Source organism: Homalodisca vitripennis, chromosome 2, assembly GCF_021130785.1.
Source record: "Homalodisca vitripennis isolate AUS2020 chromosome 2, UT_GWSS_2.1, whole genome shotgun sequence".
In the NCBI taxonomy this organism is placed as follows: Eukaryota; Metazoa; Arthropoda; class Insecta; order Hemiptera; family Cicadellidae; genus Homalodisca; species Homalodisca vitripennis.
In genome coordinates, this window is record NC_060208.1 from 201,762,404 (window position 1) to 201,782,859 (window position 20,456).

Consider the following 20,456-nt stretch of genomic DNA (forward strand, 5'->3'; position numbering starts at 1 on the left):
TAAATCACTCTGCAATCAATCGTAATTCAGTCGATTGAGAAGAAACAGCGCGTATTGCTAGTCAAACATTTAAAATAACAAATTATAACCTCTAACCTGTCATAACTGTGCGACCAAACAAACGAACTAAACCGACCAATCACCACGCGCGGAGTTAGAATTTAACTGTGTTTAGCAAGAATTTCAAATTCCAATTTTAGTAAATGTTTTATTCAACTTTACCATTTACAATAACAAATTTTAATTAATTTCAAATTATGTACAATGTTTTAGTAAACAAAATATATTTCTATAGTTAAAATTTGTGCAATTCTTATTTTCATTCAATTCCTTATTCCTATTGTGCAATTTAATAATATTCATATCAATAAATATTCTACCGAGAAAAAGACGTTGTCACGTAAAATCTTCGCCCGTAAAACCGACTTTACAGGCAACCATAATTTTTTTTTACTTCATAGTCACGGCCTTTTCAGTGGAACTTCCGTAAAGATAAGAAACAGGAAACACATTTTTTATCACTTCCCGAGCCTTGAAATAGGGAATTTAAGACCCAAACCCCAAGCCCCAAGCCCAATTAAAAGCATAAAGAAATTAAAAAATATATATTTTATTGCATGAACGTGAACATTTATTTAGGGAATGACATGTTTTCATATGCTCTATGACTTACAAAATTAAATTATTATCATACAATATAACTTAAGAAAGTTAAATTTTTTTAGTAAAGTATTACTTTAGGAAATTATACTTCTTTATAATAAAATAAGAAATCGTGGCATCGTCATCCATGAACGATTTTCTGGCATTTGTTTGGATCCTACTACAAGATACTTTGAAATATATTTTAGATGCCTAACATTTCTATAGAAAATTGCCCTAAGCAATTTTTAACTTTCCCGTCTTCAGAGGGCATCTTAACGGGGAAGATTTAAAAAAAGTTTTTTTTTAATATTTAGCGTAACACCTATTAAATCGCCTTAAAATCTTGATGTTACGCTTCTACTTTTTACAATGGCTGCCCAGACGGTTGGCATGTGCAGAGTACGTTGAGGCGAATATAACACACAATATGCACAGTTATTGTAAGCGTTTTTGTGTTACACCGTTACGGCTTAATGTTGACCTTGAGATACATCCTTGACACCAATTTCCTGTGGCATTACCCTAATGCACTACTCCTGAGAAGTATTTATCAAAGACAAAAGTCAGATCCCAAAAGGGTGACCGGGCACTACGTGCTTTCGGATCCCAAAAGGGTCAAAGACAAAAGTCTGATTTGCAAAATGCGGTACTTTGGCAAGGTAATGTTATTGTTTACTTTTTACCATCCACATCCTGTCCTAAGGTGATAAATACAAACAGTACCAGCTGTAATGCAAATTTCCAAGTTCCGTGGCTACTTCGCCATGCTGATGAGTTCCGAAAATAGAACGAAAACAGGATCAAACGCAAACTGGGTCATAAATCAATTCCCATTTTGCAAGCCACTTTGTCCAGGCGACAAGGCTTTGTCACAAAGAGATCGGTTACCCTTTTGGGATCCGTTACTCCGTGACGGCCAAAACGCTTTTGGATTGTGTGTCAATGCAAACATATTCTTTGAGCTTACGCTCTTGACATATTTGCGGATCTTTCTGTTTCGACTTCAATTCGTCTCTTCAGCTAAGGAGTTCGTGCGTAGAAGCAGCAGATTTTCGCTGCAACACACACACCTTAGGACAGGATGTGGATGGTAAAAAGTAAACAATAACATTATCCTGAGAAGTGTCTCGTTGCAAATACTTGCTGCATACAATTCGATTATTCCTTTTGCTTGGAAATATTCCATTAAAGTATATATTTTACAAAGTTATAAAATTACTATTATTTTGGAGTGTTCCATGGTGGAAACCAATGTTCAATACAGATGTAGTCGGGCAAATATTTAAGTGACTGAGTGTTTTTGTTTTTTTTGTTTTTTATTACTTTTTTTGTTCTCTTAGGACAAGAAGCTTATCAATTGCACTTAGTCCTATAAGAACCTTAGCGCTGTTTCTGGAGTGACAGGATATTCAGGATGGGTAAGGTTAGGGGATAGGGGCCGCCTCCTATCGAGATCCATGAGGAAGAATTAGGGCACTAATCTCAAAGGCATGTTCCCCCGGAAGAAGGGGAGGCCAGCTCTGAACCAGCCTCTCCAGTCAAAGCAGGCAGGGGTGGCACACCCTTATGCCTAGGCTAGCATGAACCTTTGACTCTTAGGGAACCTCACGAACAATCATCTTCGGTAGTAGACTAGACCTATCGAAATACTCTTGCACCTCCAGAATCTCGACATTTACGGTTAGCGACATCCATAAGGTTGCCCAGATTTAAGTGACACATCGGTTTTTGCTGTGCCCAGTGGTGGGTTCAACTGGAAGGTATAAACCAGCCAGAAGTGATCCCTGCTGGGTGTGTTTGTGTTAGGGAACAGTTTTAAAACACTGGAGTTGCCAACCAACCCCTATTTTGTAGGTACTATGTAATAAAATGTTGACAAACTGCCTCCAGGTAGAATTTTGAGAGGTTCAGTCCAGGGGTATTATATTACATTATGCTTTGGCGTATCCTTGACGCCATCAGAGGTGACCTCCGCCCCAATTACCCTATCGCAACATCCAAGGATGCAGCATGTACTATTAACTTCCGGCCCACTCTTCCGGATGTCCATCCGAGATGAATGATGCAACAGATGTGTTATCACTAGTTCCAGTGGTCAGGCGTCAGTACGTAACAACTAATATAGTGGGAAAGGCGGGCTGGTGTGAGGTATCCACGTGCACTTTTTTACTTTTTAAGACTTTTTAAAATTTTATCGATATTTTTATAGTTTTTCACAATATTGTTCGAACTTTCTCAGACTATGGTTCAAATATTAAAAATACACACTTTACAAAAAATTTAAAACTTTTTTGGATACATATCAGTTACATCTGTAATATGAACCATATCCCATAATCATGCAATCAAAAATATGGGCGTAAAAGCGCATGACCTTTAAACGTTGTAACATTGTTCTTACGGGGGAAATCTTAAGAGCGTTTCCCTATAGCCCATTCTTAAGATAAGTTGGGATGGGAAGCTACTCTTAAGAGCGGGCTGTAGTGAAACGAATTGTTTGGCAGGCATTTATAATCTTCTGATCATATGTTGGTTTTGGTTTGGCAACCGGTTTCTGGCTGAGTTATTTTTCAAAATTTCAGTCTTCAATATCACTTCCTTGAAAGCAGGAAATAAAAATAACATACTAATAAAATAATAATAATAAATAATAAAATAAACATACAAGTTTATTTATAACTACATGAGAATTTATATCGGCGTTTAAAATAGTAATCTCGGGATATTTTGAACTGTCCAAGAAAAAATGGCTCAGGAAATGTAGGTGATATTTTACGATATACCTATGACTTTACACTTCAAGGAACGACATTTCATTCAGTGATTTGTGGCGAAAAAGACACGTTTAGGAAAATATGGTTTTAAAACCATTATATATATTTTAATAAAATATTACACAAGAAAATTAAATTTCTATAAATAAACTATGTCATTTACTTTAGTTATTTTTCATGTATTTTGAATATAATTGTTCATACTCAGCTTTATTTGTGGAACTGGTTACACTGTACCCTTAAACCCTACTTTAAATATCTACAACCCCTCTTGAAATGTCAAAAAGTCTTTTATATATTGTTCTCTTCTTCATGAGAGAAATGAGACTAAAATATTGTTTATTTAATTAGGCTATAGGCGAACGGCCTTGAACATTGTTCCGTTTAACTTCAAATATATGTACGCCCTTATGTTTGTCACACATATTATGGAACACTGTGGAAGGTTTCTTATTTTTCAGATTTCAACGATACGCCTCTGAACGCTTTTCAAACAGTATTTCTTGTCAAGTTTATCCAATTTTTTATATTCCAACTATGAAAAACAAAAAAAGTCTCAAATCATTTTCTAAATATCCAATAAGAATATAAAAAACCTAAAGGCGTTTAAATGCTTAATTATTATATCTTTTAAACTCGAAATCTTTCGTAGTTCTAGGATTAAAAATAAAACCTTAAAAATATGAGGTTTAAAATTGTTCTTTTTTTTTTTGGGGGGGGGGGGGTTGTAGTTAAAATGGCCGCCATACACGCCGGCTCTTCCTCGGCTTTATAAAATCGTAGATTCTTTGTATTCCATTACCTAATTTAAAAGACCCCACCTTATTTTTGACGCCTCGTTGCCCTGGCGGAAGGTGGTGGTGTGGTGGTCAGTGGTGGGTGGTGGTATGCGGTGGTGTTGGTGGGGGGGGGGGAGTGAAAGCACTGGACAGAAAGTGCTGGCCGAGGATCTGTCTGTATGTGTGCTGATATTGTGGTGAGTGGTGGTCTACTAGTCTTGGTACAGACTGTGTCATGTGTTAGTGGGAGACAATGAGAACTTCGCTTTACATCGTGAGTCCTGTCTCAGTTCTACTCACTTTAGTTTGGTTTACGAGGTTACAATGTGTATATAAGTCATAAATAATAAGTATAACATGTAGTGAGGGTAACATGTTCTGGTATATTACGTAAGAATAACGATGTGGTCGGTGTTACAGTGCGCCGGCTTGCTACTAAGTACGGCGATAAGTACTGCGATAAGTAAAATTTTGTTCCAACGCATTTTCCCCAATATTAAACATCTAGAACAGGTCCTATTATAAATGGTGTTGTAAAACGTTTCTTTAGTAATAATTTAGCATAGTGTATTTTGTCTAAGCTGAGAGCCTTGATGTAACGTAACGATTTGTGCTCTATTTTAGAACTCTTGGCGGCATTGGATACTTTGTTTATTCCCTATTTTTTTTTTAAATTAATGTTTCTTTTATAGGCATATATTAAATGTAATTAAATTTTAACTTTGCATCAGTTAAATTCGAAGTTAATTTATATATCATTTTGCGAAAACCGTAACAGACAATAAATGCATATTTATTGTCTGTAATAAAATGTTACACTGCATAGTGTAACACTTTTATTATTGAAGATTTTACATTGTATTTTATTTGTGCGTATGGCAGTAAAATGATTCATTATGATATACTGTAAACGTTTACGAAGAATTATTGTGCTTCGGTCCCCCGTACCACGATATCTTTATCCGTAACCCCAATTATTTTTATTCATAACCTTAGCAATTATGATAAGAACATTTTAATTTTGAAACACAAAACAAATTATTTGTATTTTTGACACATAAGAAAATTTTCTTGAAAAAGCGAGTTGTCTGCCAGGCAAATTGTTATGATTTATCGATCTTTGTTTTCTAGCTATAAGAATTTGTAAATGCCTCTAATTTTGTTTAAAACCCACGTGAAACACCTCAACATGCACAACTCTGTTAATTTCTCGTGTTTTTTTTCGCAAAATGTCATTTGCAGTTAACGGCAATACACTATTTTTTTAAATTCCTTATGCATGTTCTTAAGGGGAGATGTACGCCCGAAAATTAAAAATTTTTATTTATTTTTTTAAAATATTTTTTTTGTATTGTTTAGTTTGTTCTGATTAAAATGATATATAATACATGCATATACGGATCCTAAATAATATAAAAATAATATTTTTTCTTGCATGAAGCGTCCACGGACGACAACCCACACCATTAGCTTTGCGACATATCATGGTGTAGGTATAAGCAAGCCATTCGGGATGCTAAAACATATGAACATAAAAATTCACTGGACCAGCCCATCATTGATCTGATAAAACCTATATTCAGGGACCTGGCAAAAAACTGAGTTGTTATAGTTGTTAGTCTGCACGGCCGCACTCAAAATATTAACGAAAGCTTCAATTCTGTTCTCTGGTCCAGAGTGCCAAAAAATAACTTTGTAGGACTACAAACTCTAAAGTTAGGCACATATGATGCAGTTATTAATTTTAATGAGGGCAGTCAGGGGAGATTAGCAGTCTTAAAAGGGCTTGGGGTCAAAATTGGCAAAAATTGTGCAAAGTGCCTTAGTGAAATTGATCGAGGTCGGATGATAAAATCAGATATAGCATGTGAAGAGAAGACAAAGCTAGCCAGAAAAAGGACCAGAATGATCAGGAAGAAACTCCTCGATGTTGAGAAGGAAAATGATCAGAATTACGAAGCTGGAATGTTTTGAAATGTAAGTAAATATATGTTTATCATGTTTTCGCGATTTCCCGAAAATTTATTTTTTTTACACAAAAGTCCCATTATCTCAGAAAGTAGAAGGCCAATTCTTTTCAAATTTTTACAGGTTATTAAGAATGTCTGTTTACACAACCCCTACTAGATTTAGACTTCTAGCTCAACAATAAAAAAATATTTTAAAATAGTAATCCAAAATTATAAGCAAAAAAATTTACAAATATTTAAAAAATAAAAATAATGCCAAAAAGTTAATGGAATTCAATGAAATTAGTAGGATGTCTTTAGAATACTATGTTTATTTTAGGGTAAAAATTTCAATTTTATAACTCTGATACTTTCTGAGATAATGGGTTATATATAAGCATATGTTTAACATTACGGGCTTATGGGCGTACATCTCCCCTTAAATTTTATGAAACTAACTTTTGATAGTAACATATATTATTTAATTTTGAAATTTTTTAACCAAATTTTAAAATGTTAATTGAACTAAAAGACCGATAAAGTTACACTCATACTAAATGTGGCTTTGTACGCAAATGAAAAATATTGAAGTCCTTTCCCTACTTAGTGAAAGCACTTATGATGTAATATAGTGGAGGCTTATGATTTTGTTCAAACGCGAATAGGCGTAAATCAGGTACATATCATGTCAGTGTATGCAGGTCCTAAACATTATATTAGTGTTCATGGTTAAGAGGATCAGAGTTTAAGATACTGATTCTTGTATCAGGTTTTGCGCGCGTACGAGCATTTCTGGTTAGAATTAATTATACTCGTACTTCCGACGCTACAGCTGGGTTTGTCTTATTGCCTCAATCAAGAAAATGTATATATTTACATCTCGGAAACCTACCCAACCTTCCGTTCTAATACACTTCCAGTGCCATTATGGTTAACCTTCTTGACCCAACGAAGAAAAGACATATACATATGTAGGACTGAGAAGTCTGCTTGGTTCAAAAGGTGCCTATTTTCGGCTGTTTAAACTTCTGATATTGTAGCTTCATTTGAACATTACATTAAATGTTATGATCTTAACGGTCTGAAGATTAATAATCATACAGTGAATTCATACTTTAACGTACAAATACAAATAAAGGAGGAGTTATTATCTTAAAGTGGACACGGATGCAGAATATGAGTTCTAAACACAATATTAGGTTTATTCTGGTCAGTATTAGAGGCCTATACATTCTCCACAACTCTCATGGAAACAAATTTTTGGAGAATATTAATTCTTATAAATTCAATGTCATTGTCAATAAGTCGTGCAATATCATTTTAGTCTAAGATTACATCTATTGTCTTAAAGTACAATAGTATCTCATTGTAAATGTGAGAAAGTTCTTTAAAGTTTTAGCTTGCGTTTTATTGTTGACTTCGAACAACATTATTTCAGGACTTCATATATCTGCTAATGACAACTTTTAACTTATTTTTAAAAAGATCACATTTAACGTGTGGAAATTATAACTTTATTGTCAGATCGTAATGGTCAAGTTTTAGATCACTTAATACCAAATAAAACATCTTAAGCCTAGTTTATTTGATAGACAAAAGTACAGATTTTAGATATTTATAATTAAGAATATTAATATAATTACTTGGAATAAATTCTTTAAAACCTGTGTTTGACAGTACAGTTTATGAAAAATACGAACCATTTAACAACATATTTAAATATATTATAATCTGGATTGCCCAAATAATAATTAAAAATAATACAAATAGATAGTTTTACCACACACCCAAAGAAGAAATAGAAATTCTATTCAACTACATAAGAGATTAATAGCATAATGCCTTCAAAATAATTTAGAAATAAAAATAACTTTTTAATTGCTTGTAGTTAAAAATAATTTTAATAGTATAAAATCTAAAAATTAAAATTAAAACTTGAAATTTAAAAATTCAGTATAAATTGAGGTATATGAAGAAAACTTAAAGCAATAAAGAAAATCTGAATTGAAGGTGCCGTAGTTATCAGTCCTGTAGTAATCTATTTACATTTTTATACAGAGCTCAGAATAAGGATACAAACTCTAAAATCACTGAATCTACTAATGGCAATCTTTCGAATACTATTATTTACCGGTACCCAATTGAATAAATAACAGAAAAAATGCTTTTCATCACAGAAGCCAATAAAGAAGTAATCCAAGAAATTATTGACTGTATATTAAATTTATTCACTTTTATTACAATGAAATCTTTATACCACTATTCAAATTCTTTAATTAGCAACTTAGCAAAGTATTGTTTAATCAATTTTCCTCTTATCAGTGGAACAGGAGATCAACTTAAAATCTCAAAGGTTTTTCTTTCATTACAAGGAAACTCTGTGGATATGAAATACTATCGACCAGTCACTCTATTGCCTTCAATAAAAATTTTAAAAAATTGTATAGAACATATTGATGGGCTGAGCGTCATCTAAGGCTTTCTGTCTTTCGGTCTGTCTGTCCGGACATTATCTCGGAAACGAATTGACCTTTAGATATTAAATTTTGCGTGAAACTTTATTCCTCACATAGACAAGATTAAGTTCTGTGACGGTGCATGACCAACGATGGAATTTGGCTGAGCGTCATTTGGTCGACATAATTTTATTTCTCTTTATTTGGCGGGGGATGCAAAAGTTACTGTTCTGTATTATTCACTGTGTATCTGTCCGTAGGACATCTCAAGAGTAAAAATTGTTCTATAGATTTGAACAGTTGCCAGCAATCTCAACGAAACCTGTTAAGCGACACAAGATGTGGCACACTACCTTGTAGTTATTTAGAACATAATGATATTTTGTAAAGTATTCAACACAGATATTCAACAAGTTGTGAATTCACTGAGTCAGTCATTGAATCAAGGCGGAAAAGTAGCATAAATTTGTATGGACTTGTCAGAAGCGTTTGACAGTGCTGACCATTCTTTGTCCTTAAATAAACTGGGAATAATAGGTCTAAAAGCTACTAGTTAGAATGGTTTAACACATACTTGTCAAATAGGTGATAGCTAAGATAATTCATGTTACACCCAATAGTTATATAATTATAATCAAATCTAATTTTAAGCGTATTATAAAACCTAAATGAAATTTAAAAGTACAACAAGAGTGCTATTAAAATTACATTTTAATGAACAGTAGAAAATGTATGATAAATATTGAAGTATCATATGTTAATGGTTTATTGGTCATACATATTGGATACAATTATATTTATAACTTACAATACAAACAATTATTTTACTACTACACAAAAAATTATAAACTTACAAACATAATATAAGAAAACAATAATTATTATATTTGTAAATTTCATTGTTGCAAGAAATGAAATTAATTTATTTTTAATCTCATCTATATGAAGGAAATACATTTCTTTATATGATCCAAAAAATATAGTAAAAGTGAGGACGTCAAAAATCAAAACAAATTCTTAAAACCTTTGTAATTTTGGCGTTGTAATCGATAAAGGAATAATTTTAAAGCTATTAGATCATTTTAAAAATTATTGTAAACCTGTTATTTTAACGCTACTAATAATGCTACGATTATAACAATATTCTATGTAAAATTTGTACTTCAGAAGATACGTAGTGAATATAACATGAGTATTGTCTATTTAGAGACACATAAATGCTTAATAAATGCTATAAGCATTCCATAACAAAAGTTTGATTAGTTATCGTTTCCACAAACCGATTTACATACGAGCATAGATATATACAGTTTAATCACTTTTCGCCGAGAGTGGCTTTGCGTTCTGAAGGAAAGATTGACGATATTATGAAGATACTTTCGTCTATAATGTAGTCAGCTTATTGCAATAGACAAAATCTACATAAAACAAAATAATGGCTTGTCTGATAGGTTTGTGATATAAATTGAAAGATGTTCTCATCTTCGAAAGTGGAAACGTGAAACAGTTTCTCTGATAACCACTGAGGTAAATTTGATTTATAAGCGAAATTCCACAGTTTTCGGTTGAGTGTTTCCTTAAGAATTCATTAGTTATATTGAAAAATAGAAGGCCCGTAGGCGGAGTCTTACCTCATTCATACTCAACAACTTTAGTATAATATGATTAAGGCATAAGTATAAAACGTGAATGCAGGCATTTGACTTAAATACTACTTAAGTGTTTTAAACTCCGTTTGTTCTGCCGTCTTACGTTCTACTAAAGTGTACAAAAGCCTTCCTGTTTGAATAAAGCAATGCAGTGTGTATCTTTGCTTTGCAATCCTTGCCGTTGCATCATCACATTTCCTCAGTTTCCACACTAGGAATAATACCAATGGTATCCCTGCTCACTAACTACTCTGTTACACTTTGTGTATCTGTGTACTCGCTATGATCGCTAGTCCTTCTTGGACTTTGTGTATCTGTGTACTCGCTATGATCGCTAGTCCTTCTTGGACTTTGTGTATCTGTGTACTCGCTATGATCGCTAGTCCTTCTTGGACTTTGTGTATCTGTGTACTCGCTATGATCGCTAGTCCTTCTTGGACTTTGTGTATCTGTGTACTCGCTATGATCGCTAGTCTCTCTTGGACTTTGTGTATCTGTGTACACGCTATGATCGCTAGTCCTTCTTGGACTTTGTGTATCTGTGTACTCGCTATGATCGCTAGTCCTTCTTGGACTTTGTGTATCTGTGTACTCGCTATGATCGCTAGTCTCTCTTGGACTTTGTGTATCTGTGTACACGCTATGATCGCTAGTCCTTCTTGGACTTTGTGTATCTGTGTACTCGCTATGATCGCTAGTCCTTCTTGGACTTTGTGTATCTGTGTACTCGCTATGATCGCTAGTCCTTCTTGGACTTTGTGTATCTGTGTACTCGCTATGATCGCTAGTCCTTCTTGGACTTTGTGTATCTGTGTACTCGCTATGATCGCTAGTCTCTCTTGGACTTTGTGTATCTGTGTACACGCTATGATCGCTAGTCCTTCTTGGACTTTGTGTATCTGTGTACTCGCTATGATCGCTAGTCCTTCTTGGACTTTGTGTATCTGTGTACTCGCTATGATCGCTAGTCCTTCTTGGACTTTGTGTATCTGTGTACTCGCTATGATCGCTAGTCTCTCTTGGACTTTGTGTATCTGTGTACACGCTATGATCGCTAGTCCTTCTTGGACTTTGTGTATCTGTGTACTCGCTATGATCGCTAGTCCTTCTTGGACTTTGTGTATCTGTGTACTCGCTATGATCGCTAGTCCTTCTTGGACTTTGCGTATCTGTGTACTCGCTATGATCGCTAGTCTCTCTTGGACTTTGTGTATCTGTGTACACGCTATGATCGCTAGTCCTTCTTGGACTTTGTGTATCTGTGTACTCGCTATGATCGCTAGACCCTCTTGGACTTTTCCTTCAGCACTGTAAATCGCAGTTCCACAATGCCAAGTACCTCGCGTGCTAATATTTACATTTTTGTACACTGGGTTTAATATTTTCAATGTTAGAAAATTACCCCCAATTTATGAATTGAATTTTGTTCCCATCCGTACAAAAGGCTGTATAATACTTTAGCAATTTGCTACTTTCAGTACACTGCGTACTTAATTTTTAGTCTGGATTTTAAAAGTATATTTCACGAATATACTCAAACCTTCTTATCTGGGCGAATTTCAATGAATGATTTGAAATAATATTTGTTATTAGTTTCGTGTAATTTAATGTAAACAAATATTCCAACCTTCCTCATTATTTTTAACATCTCCATACATTTAAATAAGACATAGACGATTAATAGCCACATTCCTATAATCTTACTGCAAAAATGAAGTTTAAAATTCAAAATAATTTAAACATCATAAGAATCAAGTTAAATTTCCAATGAACACCCCTGTGTAAAGGTGACGTTTCTTCGGACGTTTCCCACAAGTTTGTAGGACATTTGTTGTTGGTAACTATTGGGCACAGCAGTGTACGACACCCTGTATATATAAGTTTCACAAAAATAAAGCTAACTGAATAAATAGATTATACAAGACAGTGACGGCATGGCTGCAAGACTCTCAAACCATTTACGTTGAGATAAAAAAAATTCAATATGCTTTTATATTTTATATATTATTATATACGAATACATACAGTAGCTGTGACCTGCGATTTCGCATGCAATTTCCTTCTGAAAAACAGGGACTTCGTGGGGATATTCCTTTTAAATGACAAACTAAACACTCCTAAGTTAGGTGATCACTGAGAATCGTTCCAGTCATCTGATCCATTTTATATTTCAGTGTAAAGAGCAGTGTATGGGACCCTCAAGTCCTAGAGTGAAACAGTTTTTGTAAGTACCGTGAAAATTTCGCTAAAATATTTCATAATAAATGATTTCATTAACAAATTGTTATCATATACTTAAAACACTCTTGATATAATTAAGAGGGGCTCTATGTCATTTGAAACGGACGTTGCATATATATACACGTAAGCAGGTCTGAGAAGCCTATTTCGTACCGCAGCTATGCCGGGAAGGGTTGATTCAACGTGAATGTTAAGTTTTTCTTCAGTCCACCTTTTTTTAACCTTCTTCTTGGTACAGCGTCTGAAAGGAAAAGTTAAAGAATACAACATATTTTTTTATATTTTTGTACTCTATATGTCTGTAACGTGGAAACTATATAAAGAGTTCATTTTGAGCTTCTTCGTCGATTTCTTTTTTTTACCTCTTCAGACGAACACGACTACAGATTCTAGGAGTCAAGTCTGTCACAGCGTCAGACACCAGACTAGTGCTCAAGTTCAGCCATGTACAATTGAATATGAGCACTTCATGTACAGGGTAGCTGTTTTTGTTGGGCCACCATTGTCATGTAGGAAACTAACAGCAAACTTTGAATGGGAGTATTTCCTTGTTTTTAGAATCATTTAAAAATACTTAGCCTACAAAAACTGTCACTATTTTTCAGTACTTAAATTTTTTATGAAAACCCAAGTATTTTATTTTTTTTTTTTTTCGGGAAAGTAATTTAAAGGCATATTTATTCTTAGAAATTTTTGACATCTTCCTTAATAAAATAGATATGAGAGCTCAAAATATTAACACTTCTTGTGATTTACATCGAAAAAATATTTTTCAAATATGCAAATTAAATAATATTCTATTAATTATTTTTCAAATTGCAAAGATAATATTTTAATTTTGGGAATTTCTCTTTAAAATATTTGTAAGTGTACACAAGCGTTTTTTTGTATACAACCGTTAAGTAGCTGGAAGTTTAAAATAGATAAGAAGCTTTAATTAGCTTTAAAGTGTGAGACGGCGTCAAATTCCAGACACTGCACTGAAGAGGAAGGTGATCTGGAGCTAAACTGTACATTCATATTGAATCAACCCTTACTACTATAGTTACGTTATGTATATAATAGCAATTAAAATATCAAAGTGAGACTGCCGCCACATAAGAAGGTGTTTCACAAAGCACTACCCATTTGTCAGGGGCTGTCGATAGCTCTTCCTGGAAGCCATGATAAAGGACCGCTCGTCATCCTCCATATAAATGGCTATAATCTCTCGCTCCATTAGCATGGCTGCGATGTTACCACGACGCGGCGCTGCCTTACATAAGCACCTCGGCGGCAGCGATGTATCGACGGTGGCCGTGCAGTAGAAAGGACGCCCCAAGCGGTAGAAAGGCTCGACTGCGGGGAGAAACCGACTGAACCTAGCCCGGTCTGACCTTGTTGGCCCCCGCCTCTCTCCGCGACCTTGGCCGAGGTTAATCTATTCGGTAGTGCGGAAGTTGTAACCAAGAATCTTCATCAGGTTTTATGGTCCTATAAAAAGTATCTGACGCTCAGAGGCAGTGAAATTGTTAGAACGGCGGCTCTCTTAAACTCAGCAAGGGAGAACTCGGCTGTATTACGACCTTCCATTACAAATCCTTTCCTTTTTATTTGATTTTAGTTTTATTTCAATATAAATAGTCCTTCCGGCTCAGTCGAAAGAAGTAAGTTGATGTTGTGAAAACGTAATTATCAATAATGTACGAGTATTTCTCACGGAATTTACATCAAATCTCGAATATTTAAAGATACAATAAAAATTGCTTACAACAAAAATTTTAGGAAACGTTATAATCATTCCAAAATATCTTGTTCATTTAGTCTACGTCCGGAGTTATGAACTTTTTATCTGAAAGGTCTTCATATTGGGATGAAATGTCTTTAGCCAAGATATGTATGAGATAACTCTTTGTATCGAGATACAGTATTCCTTTCACCAGTTCTTTGAGATCGAAAAATTCTTACGGGATTTACATTTAATCCAACATTATGTCTAAAAAATGGTTTACAACAAAAGGTTTAGGAAATTCAATAAACATTCCAGAACACGTTTTTCCCTAGACCCGTAAATAACGGAGTTCGATTTTTAAATTTTGAACGTCCGCCATTTTTGAACTAAATGGCCAACGAACTTAGCCGAGATATTCATAATATCTATTTTTTACCGAGTTTTAACTTGTTTGGACACATATTATTATACGCTTTGGGTAGGGGTGGTTTTGGGCTCTGGGGGCCATGTTCGGTAAATTTATATAGAAATCTTGGATATGTGCAACCACAAGGACAGTTGTGATAGGCTAATTTTGTGTAACAAATTTACCTAAAGTATCTCGTATTTTAGAAATTCACAGAAACGTCGATAAGGTTGTGTATATCAGTCTAGGATGGGATCGTCCCTTTGAACTGCAAACATACTTTAAGTCGCTGATAATCTTCTTGCCTGATACAAATACAATGGTATCGAATTCGATCATTCATGTCAGCCGAAACTTTGTAGGTTATGTTCGGATTCCACATTAAGATCGTAAGAGTCGGCTGAAACGAAACAACCCTGATTTGCTCCCCGTAAGAACAACGTTCTTACTGAAACGATTTTTGTAACGCTTATACTTTTTGAATATTGACATCGTGAAGTACAAAATATGAGATTTTCCTGATAATGTATAAATGTAAACAAATTAAAAGCGTTTTGATGCATGTTATTATGAATTTAAAAATGAGGTATCTCCTATAGTTGCACGACTAGAAATTGAGCTCGTATACGTCCATGAGGTTTAGCATTGCCCTTACGGGACTACAATCCAACGGACTGACTGTTCACCCGGTTCTGCAATGGAATTTACACTAATTTTACACAATAATTTCTTTTAAAAGTTATTTAATTTATACACAATTTGACGTATTTTTATGTCGTTTTTCTATTTAAAAAAACTTTATTATAAAAAACTTAAATTGTTACCATGTGTGTGGTGAGCGCGCGCGCGCGCGCGTGTGTGTGTGTTTTAATTATGGAAGTGTATTGTATATGTTATTGTTTTATGTATGTGAATAAAAAGATTTTGATTTGATGTAGTTTCCTTGGCCAGTTTGGCTAGTAGTTTGGCTTATGAAGTTGCCTAGCACTCCCACAGTGGTAGTAGTAGTAAAAACGACCTAGAGTTTTATCCCATAAGACCAATATTACACTTTAAACACTTTAGTGTAATTTTGTCTTAGAATAAAGTTATGTAATATATCTCATTTTAGCAGATCTCATGATAAGTGAATTGAAACTCTTGTTACGTATTCTTGTGAAATGTATATTTTTAATATAGTAATGACGAAATAAAAAGTTTATAATTTTTATATAAATAAGTAATAAAAATATCAATAAAAGTCAAAAGCATTTGGCTGTGTATTAAAAATATCATTTAAATATGATATCTCTCATAATGTAACGACTAAAGTTTTTGAAGTTTAGCATTTTCTCCCATGGTGCTAAACATCCCTGTGTTGAAGGCTACCATCTACCAGCGAGGCGAGAAATAGTCCGGATATCAGCAACCAGTTCCCTTGTCCTTACATGTAGTAGATAGTACTCAGGTTTCTAGGATCCCGATGACACACTGCTCTTAAACTAGATGTCTAATCAATGAAGTCTTTCCAAATACAGCAAGCGAAGCCGCTAGTAATTCTTTAAATAGCATGGGTGTTATAATACGTTAATTTTCTTCGCGAATTTCTGCAAGTTCTCTTTGTTGCTAGTTAGCAAATGATGTAGGCCTAATGCAGAGTTGTGAATTAGGCAGACCCTTTCTGTGATTATGCATAATATTAGTTAATTTCGTTTAAAAAATGGCATATTTTCTTTTTAGTTTAAGTTTTAATTGTTATTAATCATTTTATAAGACCAGCAATGTCCGTTTACTTTTAAGCATCGATTTTGAATTATATATTTTGTTTTATTTTATATTTTTGTCATCTTGACCATTATATTTTGTTTTCTGTAAAGTTTATATAAATATTTCTATTTAGAATTTAAGTATAGGGAGTCCATCAAGAAAATACAATAATAAAACCGATCAAAAATATTGATTTTAAATTCAAGGATGGGACCTCAATACAAGCTCTGCTTTGGAGGCCCTGTATCTTTCTTAAAGAAAGTTAAAGTTTATGTTATTAAATGCTATTATTGTTTATATTTGTTTCAACAAAATATGGTATATTTTAAATATTGTTATGTGTTTTGTCTTAAGGTCAGACTGAGCACGAGAAAGGCTTTGTTATATTCTATTTTGTTTTTAACATATTTGTTTTTGTATTGTGTTTACATTTAAAAGAATATTTTCAAGAAGATTATTTTTGGTTTGGCTGTCTAACAAGAAAAATATCAGATGTATATATATAGGCCTATATATATATATATATATATATATATATATATATATATATATATATATATTACTTTCTTTAAGAAATAAATTTCTTTCTTTCTTTCTTTATAAGGCCATTTAAGAAATCTTTGTAAATAACATTAAAAGCTTAATGATGAAACATTCTTAATATGAAATTTACTAAAGCTCTAACCTATTTGAGTTTCTCCTAGAATATATTTTAATAAATATTTTTTAATGAATTAATGTTTATGGTTTTCAGACTTGTTACATCGTGTAAATGATGAAGGACGAGAAGCAGTGTATTGTGTGCGAGGTATCTAGGTGGTATACTTAGCATGCTACTGCGGGATACCACTTATATTATACCGCTTGTGTTCTAACTGTTCTCAAGTGATACATATGCAGTGAGCACAACAAGAAGAAAGTGGCCCAACTGTCTTGCCTTGCCCGTCTTCTGTTCACATTACTTTCGATGCGGCTAGAATTCGGGGCAGATTAGAATTCTATGTCTTTGTTGAACTGAAATCGTTCTTCCCTATTTAAAATTCAAAGTACGGCCACTTTCTAAGACATGACTGTTACTTGGAAACCTCTGGGTGGTTGTCATAAAGAAGTTTTCATCTTTGTGTAGATAATAAATATTTATCGTCTTCTGAAACGACTGGTGCAGATCATTTTGAAAGACTCCTCCAATAGATTTCATTACCCGATTTGACCGATATGGAAAAAAGCAGTTAAAAGTAATGGCTCGTGTTACTAACGCAACCTCAACAAGCGCTAAACATTGTTGCGCATTCCATCCTTGAGACTGCAGCAGAAGCAGCCAGTTATGGCGTTGCGACCAGTTTATGGCGTTGCGCCATCTTAACGGGAGACACCGGGTTTGGTGCTCTAGTGTAGCCTACTTCTTTAAGATGATAACTCCAAGTTCATCAGCAATGTATGAATGGCTAGGACCGCTTGTGTGGTCCTGTAAACCCAGATACTTGAAGATCAAATTATGGCGATGGTTTGCTATTGTCAACTAGAATCAAATTGAAGATGACATGGGTCAGTTTAAACATTGAATGGAATGTGTCCTCGGAGGCAGATTCTCAGAGTTTACCAACATAGTTCAGATCGGCATTTTCGTGGTTTAGACTATATATAAAAGTGTGTATTGTAGCCAATCTCAACTAACAAGAAATCTAGATCTCAATCTCCTGTTACACTCATCACAGTAACGCTAAAGAGAGTGAGAGCCTTGGCGGGCGAATGTTCGAGAAATCACTAGAACCCCAGCCAAGTAAAATTATGTCTTATTTCACCAGGCGACGCGACGTGAGGAATAAGGAACCCAATAAACGTAACCTGAGGACCAGTGCAGATGGCATACTGGCAGGCGGGCTGCTTGCAAGGACAGGATCTCTTAGCGGTCATCCATCCAAGCAGCAGCCTCGCTCGACGTTACTTCGCTTTGTTATCATGCAACAACTTTACCAACTAGACTACACTATTTGGGCAAGTAATTGACCATCCATGACGATAGACGACAGTCACATGCGCAACGTCACATGATTGGGAGCCAACCTTAGTGAGCAGTTACATCATTACTTACCCTGATTCTCAACAGGCAAGCCGGTCTACACAGGCATACCAGACTACACTATTTGGGCAAGTAAGTGACCATCCATGACGATAGACGACAGTCACATGCGCAACGTCACATGATTGGGTAGCCTACCTTAGTGAGCAGTTACAGCATTACTAACCCTGATTCTCAACAGGCAAAACCGGTCTACACAGGCATACCAGAATACACTATTTGGGCAAGAAAGTGACCATCCATGACGATAGACGTCAGTCACATGCGCAACGTCACATGATTGGGAGCCTACCTTAGTGAGCAGTTACATCATTACTTACCCTGATTCTCAACAGGCAAACCGGTCTACACAGGCATACCAGAATACACTATTTGGGCAAGTAAGTGACCATCCATGACGATAGACGACAGTCACATGCGCAACGTCACATGATTGGGAGCCAACCTTAGTGAGCAGTTACACCATTACTTACCCTGATTCTCAACAGGCAACCGGTCTACACAGGCACACCAGACTACACTATTTGGGCAAGTAAGTGACCATCCATGACGATAGACGACAGTCACATGCGCAACGTCACATGATTGGTAGCCTACCTTAGTGAGCAGTTACAGCATTACTTACCCTGATTCTCAACAGGCAAACCGGTCTACACAGGCATACCAGAATACACTATTTGGGCAAGAAAGTGACCATCCATGACGATAGACGTCAGTCACATGCGCAACGTCACATGATAGGAGCCAACCTTAGTGAGCAGTTACATCATTACTTACCCTGATTCTCAACAGGCAAACCGGTCTACACAGCATACCAGAATACACTATTTGGGCAAGTAAGTGACCATCCATGACGATAGACGACAGTCACATGCGCAACGTCACATGATTGGGAGCCGACCTTAGTGAGCAGTTACACCATTACTTACCCTGATTCTCAACAGGCAAACCGGTCAACGCAGGTATACCAGACTACACTATTTGGGTAAGAAAGTGACTATCCATGACGACAGACGACAGTCACATGCGCAACGTCACATGATTGGGAGCCGACCTTAGTGAGCAGTTACACCATTACTTACCCTGATTCTCAACAGGCAAACCGGTCTACACAGGCATACCAGACTACACTATTTGGGCAAGTAAGTGATCATCCATGACGATAGACGACAGTCACATGCGCAACGTCACATGATTGGGAGCCGACCTTAGTGAGCAGTTACACCATTACTTACCCTGATTCTCAACAGGCAAACCGGTCTACACAGGCATACCAGACTACACTATTTGGGTAAGAAGGTGATCATCCATGACGATAGACGACAGTCACATGCGCAACGTCACATGATTGGGAGCCGACCTTAGTGAGCAGTTACATCATGACTTACACTGATTCTGAACAGGCAAACCTGTCAACACAGGCACACCAGGCTACACTATTTGGGTAAGAAGGTGATCATCCATGACGATAGACGACAATCACATGCGCAACGTCACATGATTGGTAGCCAACCTTAGTGAGCAGTTACATCGGATTCTCAACAGGCAAACCGGTCAACACAGGCACACCAGACGTTGATAGTTTGGAGAACACATCAGGCGAGCATTTAGAGCTGTGTATCAATGTCGAACAACTGCTTCTGTGCGCATCAAATTAACCCGCAATCACTCTGGTTGATTGCCGCATCCATTACACACGTTGCGACAACCTACGCTCTCCGACATATTATTACCACCATCCGATAGGCAATCAATGTTTACTTTAGGTTAGCCTCTTTTTATTCCATAGTGAAGTATATTAAGAAATTATCTGAATAATCCTGACCCAGAAAGCATAGCCTTCCCTGTAGCTGTAGGGACATGGTTCGATCTTTAACAATTCAATTCAATTCTTTATTCACACATATGATGTCAAGTAACATAATGGAGTAAAGTATAATCAATGAAGGGAAAGCAAGAAAGAGATACCGTAACTTTCTAAGTAAAAATTGAAAGGAAGTCAAAAACTAAACTCGAGGAA

The 20,456-nt window shown here is 35.4% G+C and overlaps 1 protein-coding gene across 1 annotated transcript in view; it reads left to right on the forward strand.

Annotated features, from left to right (window-relative positions):
• The first annotated feature begins 4,389 nt into the window (after positions 1-4,389).
• The window catches only part of LOC124355268, a 57,256-nt gene continuing 41,189 nt past the window's right edge, over positions 4,390-20,456 (forward strand). The window contains exon 1 of the mRNA XM_046806319.1: positions 4,390-4,472. Coding sequence (XP_046662275.1) covers positions 4,452-4,472 — 21 coding nt within the window. The 5' untranslated portion in view covers positions 4,390-4,451. The remainder of the gene's footprint in view (positions 4,473-20,456) is intronic.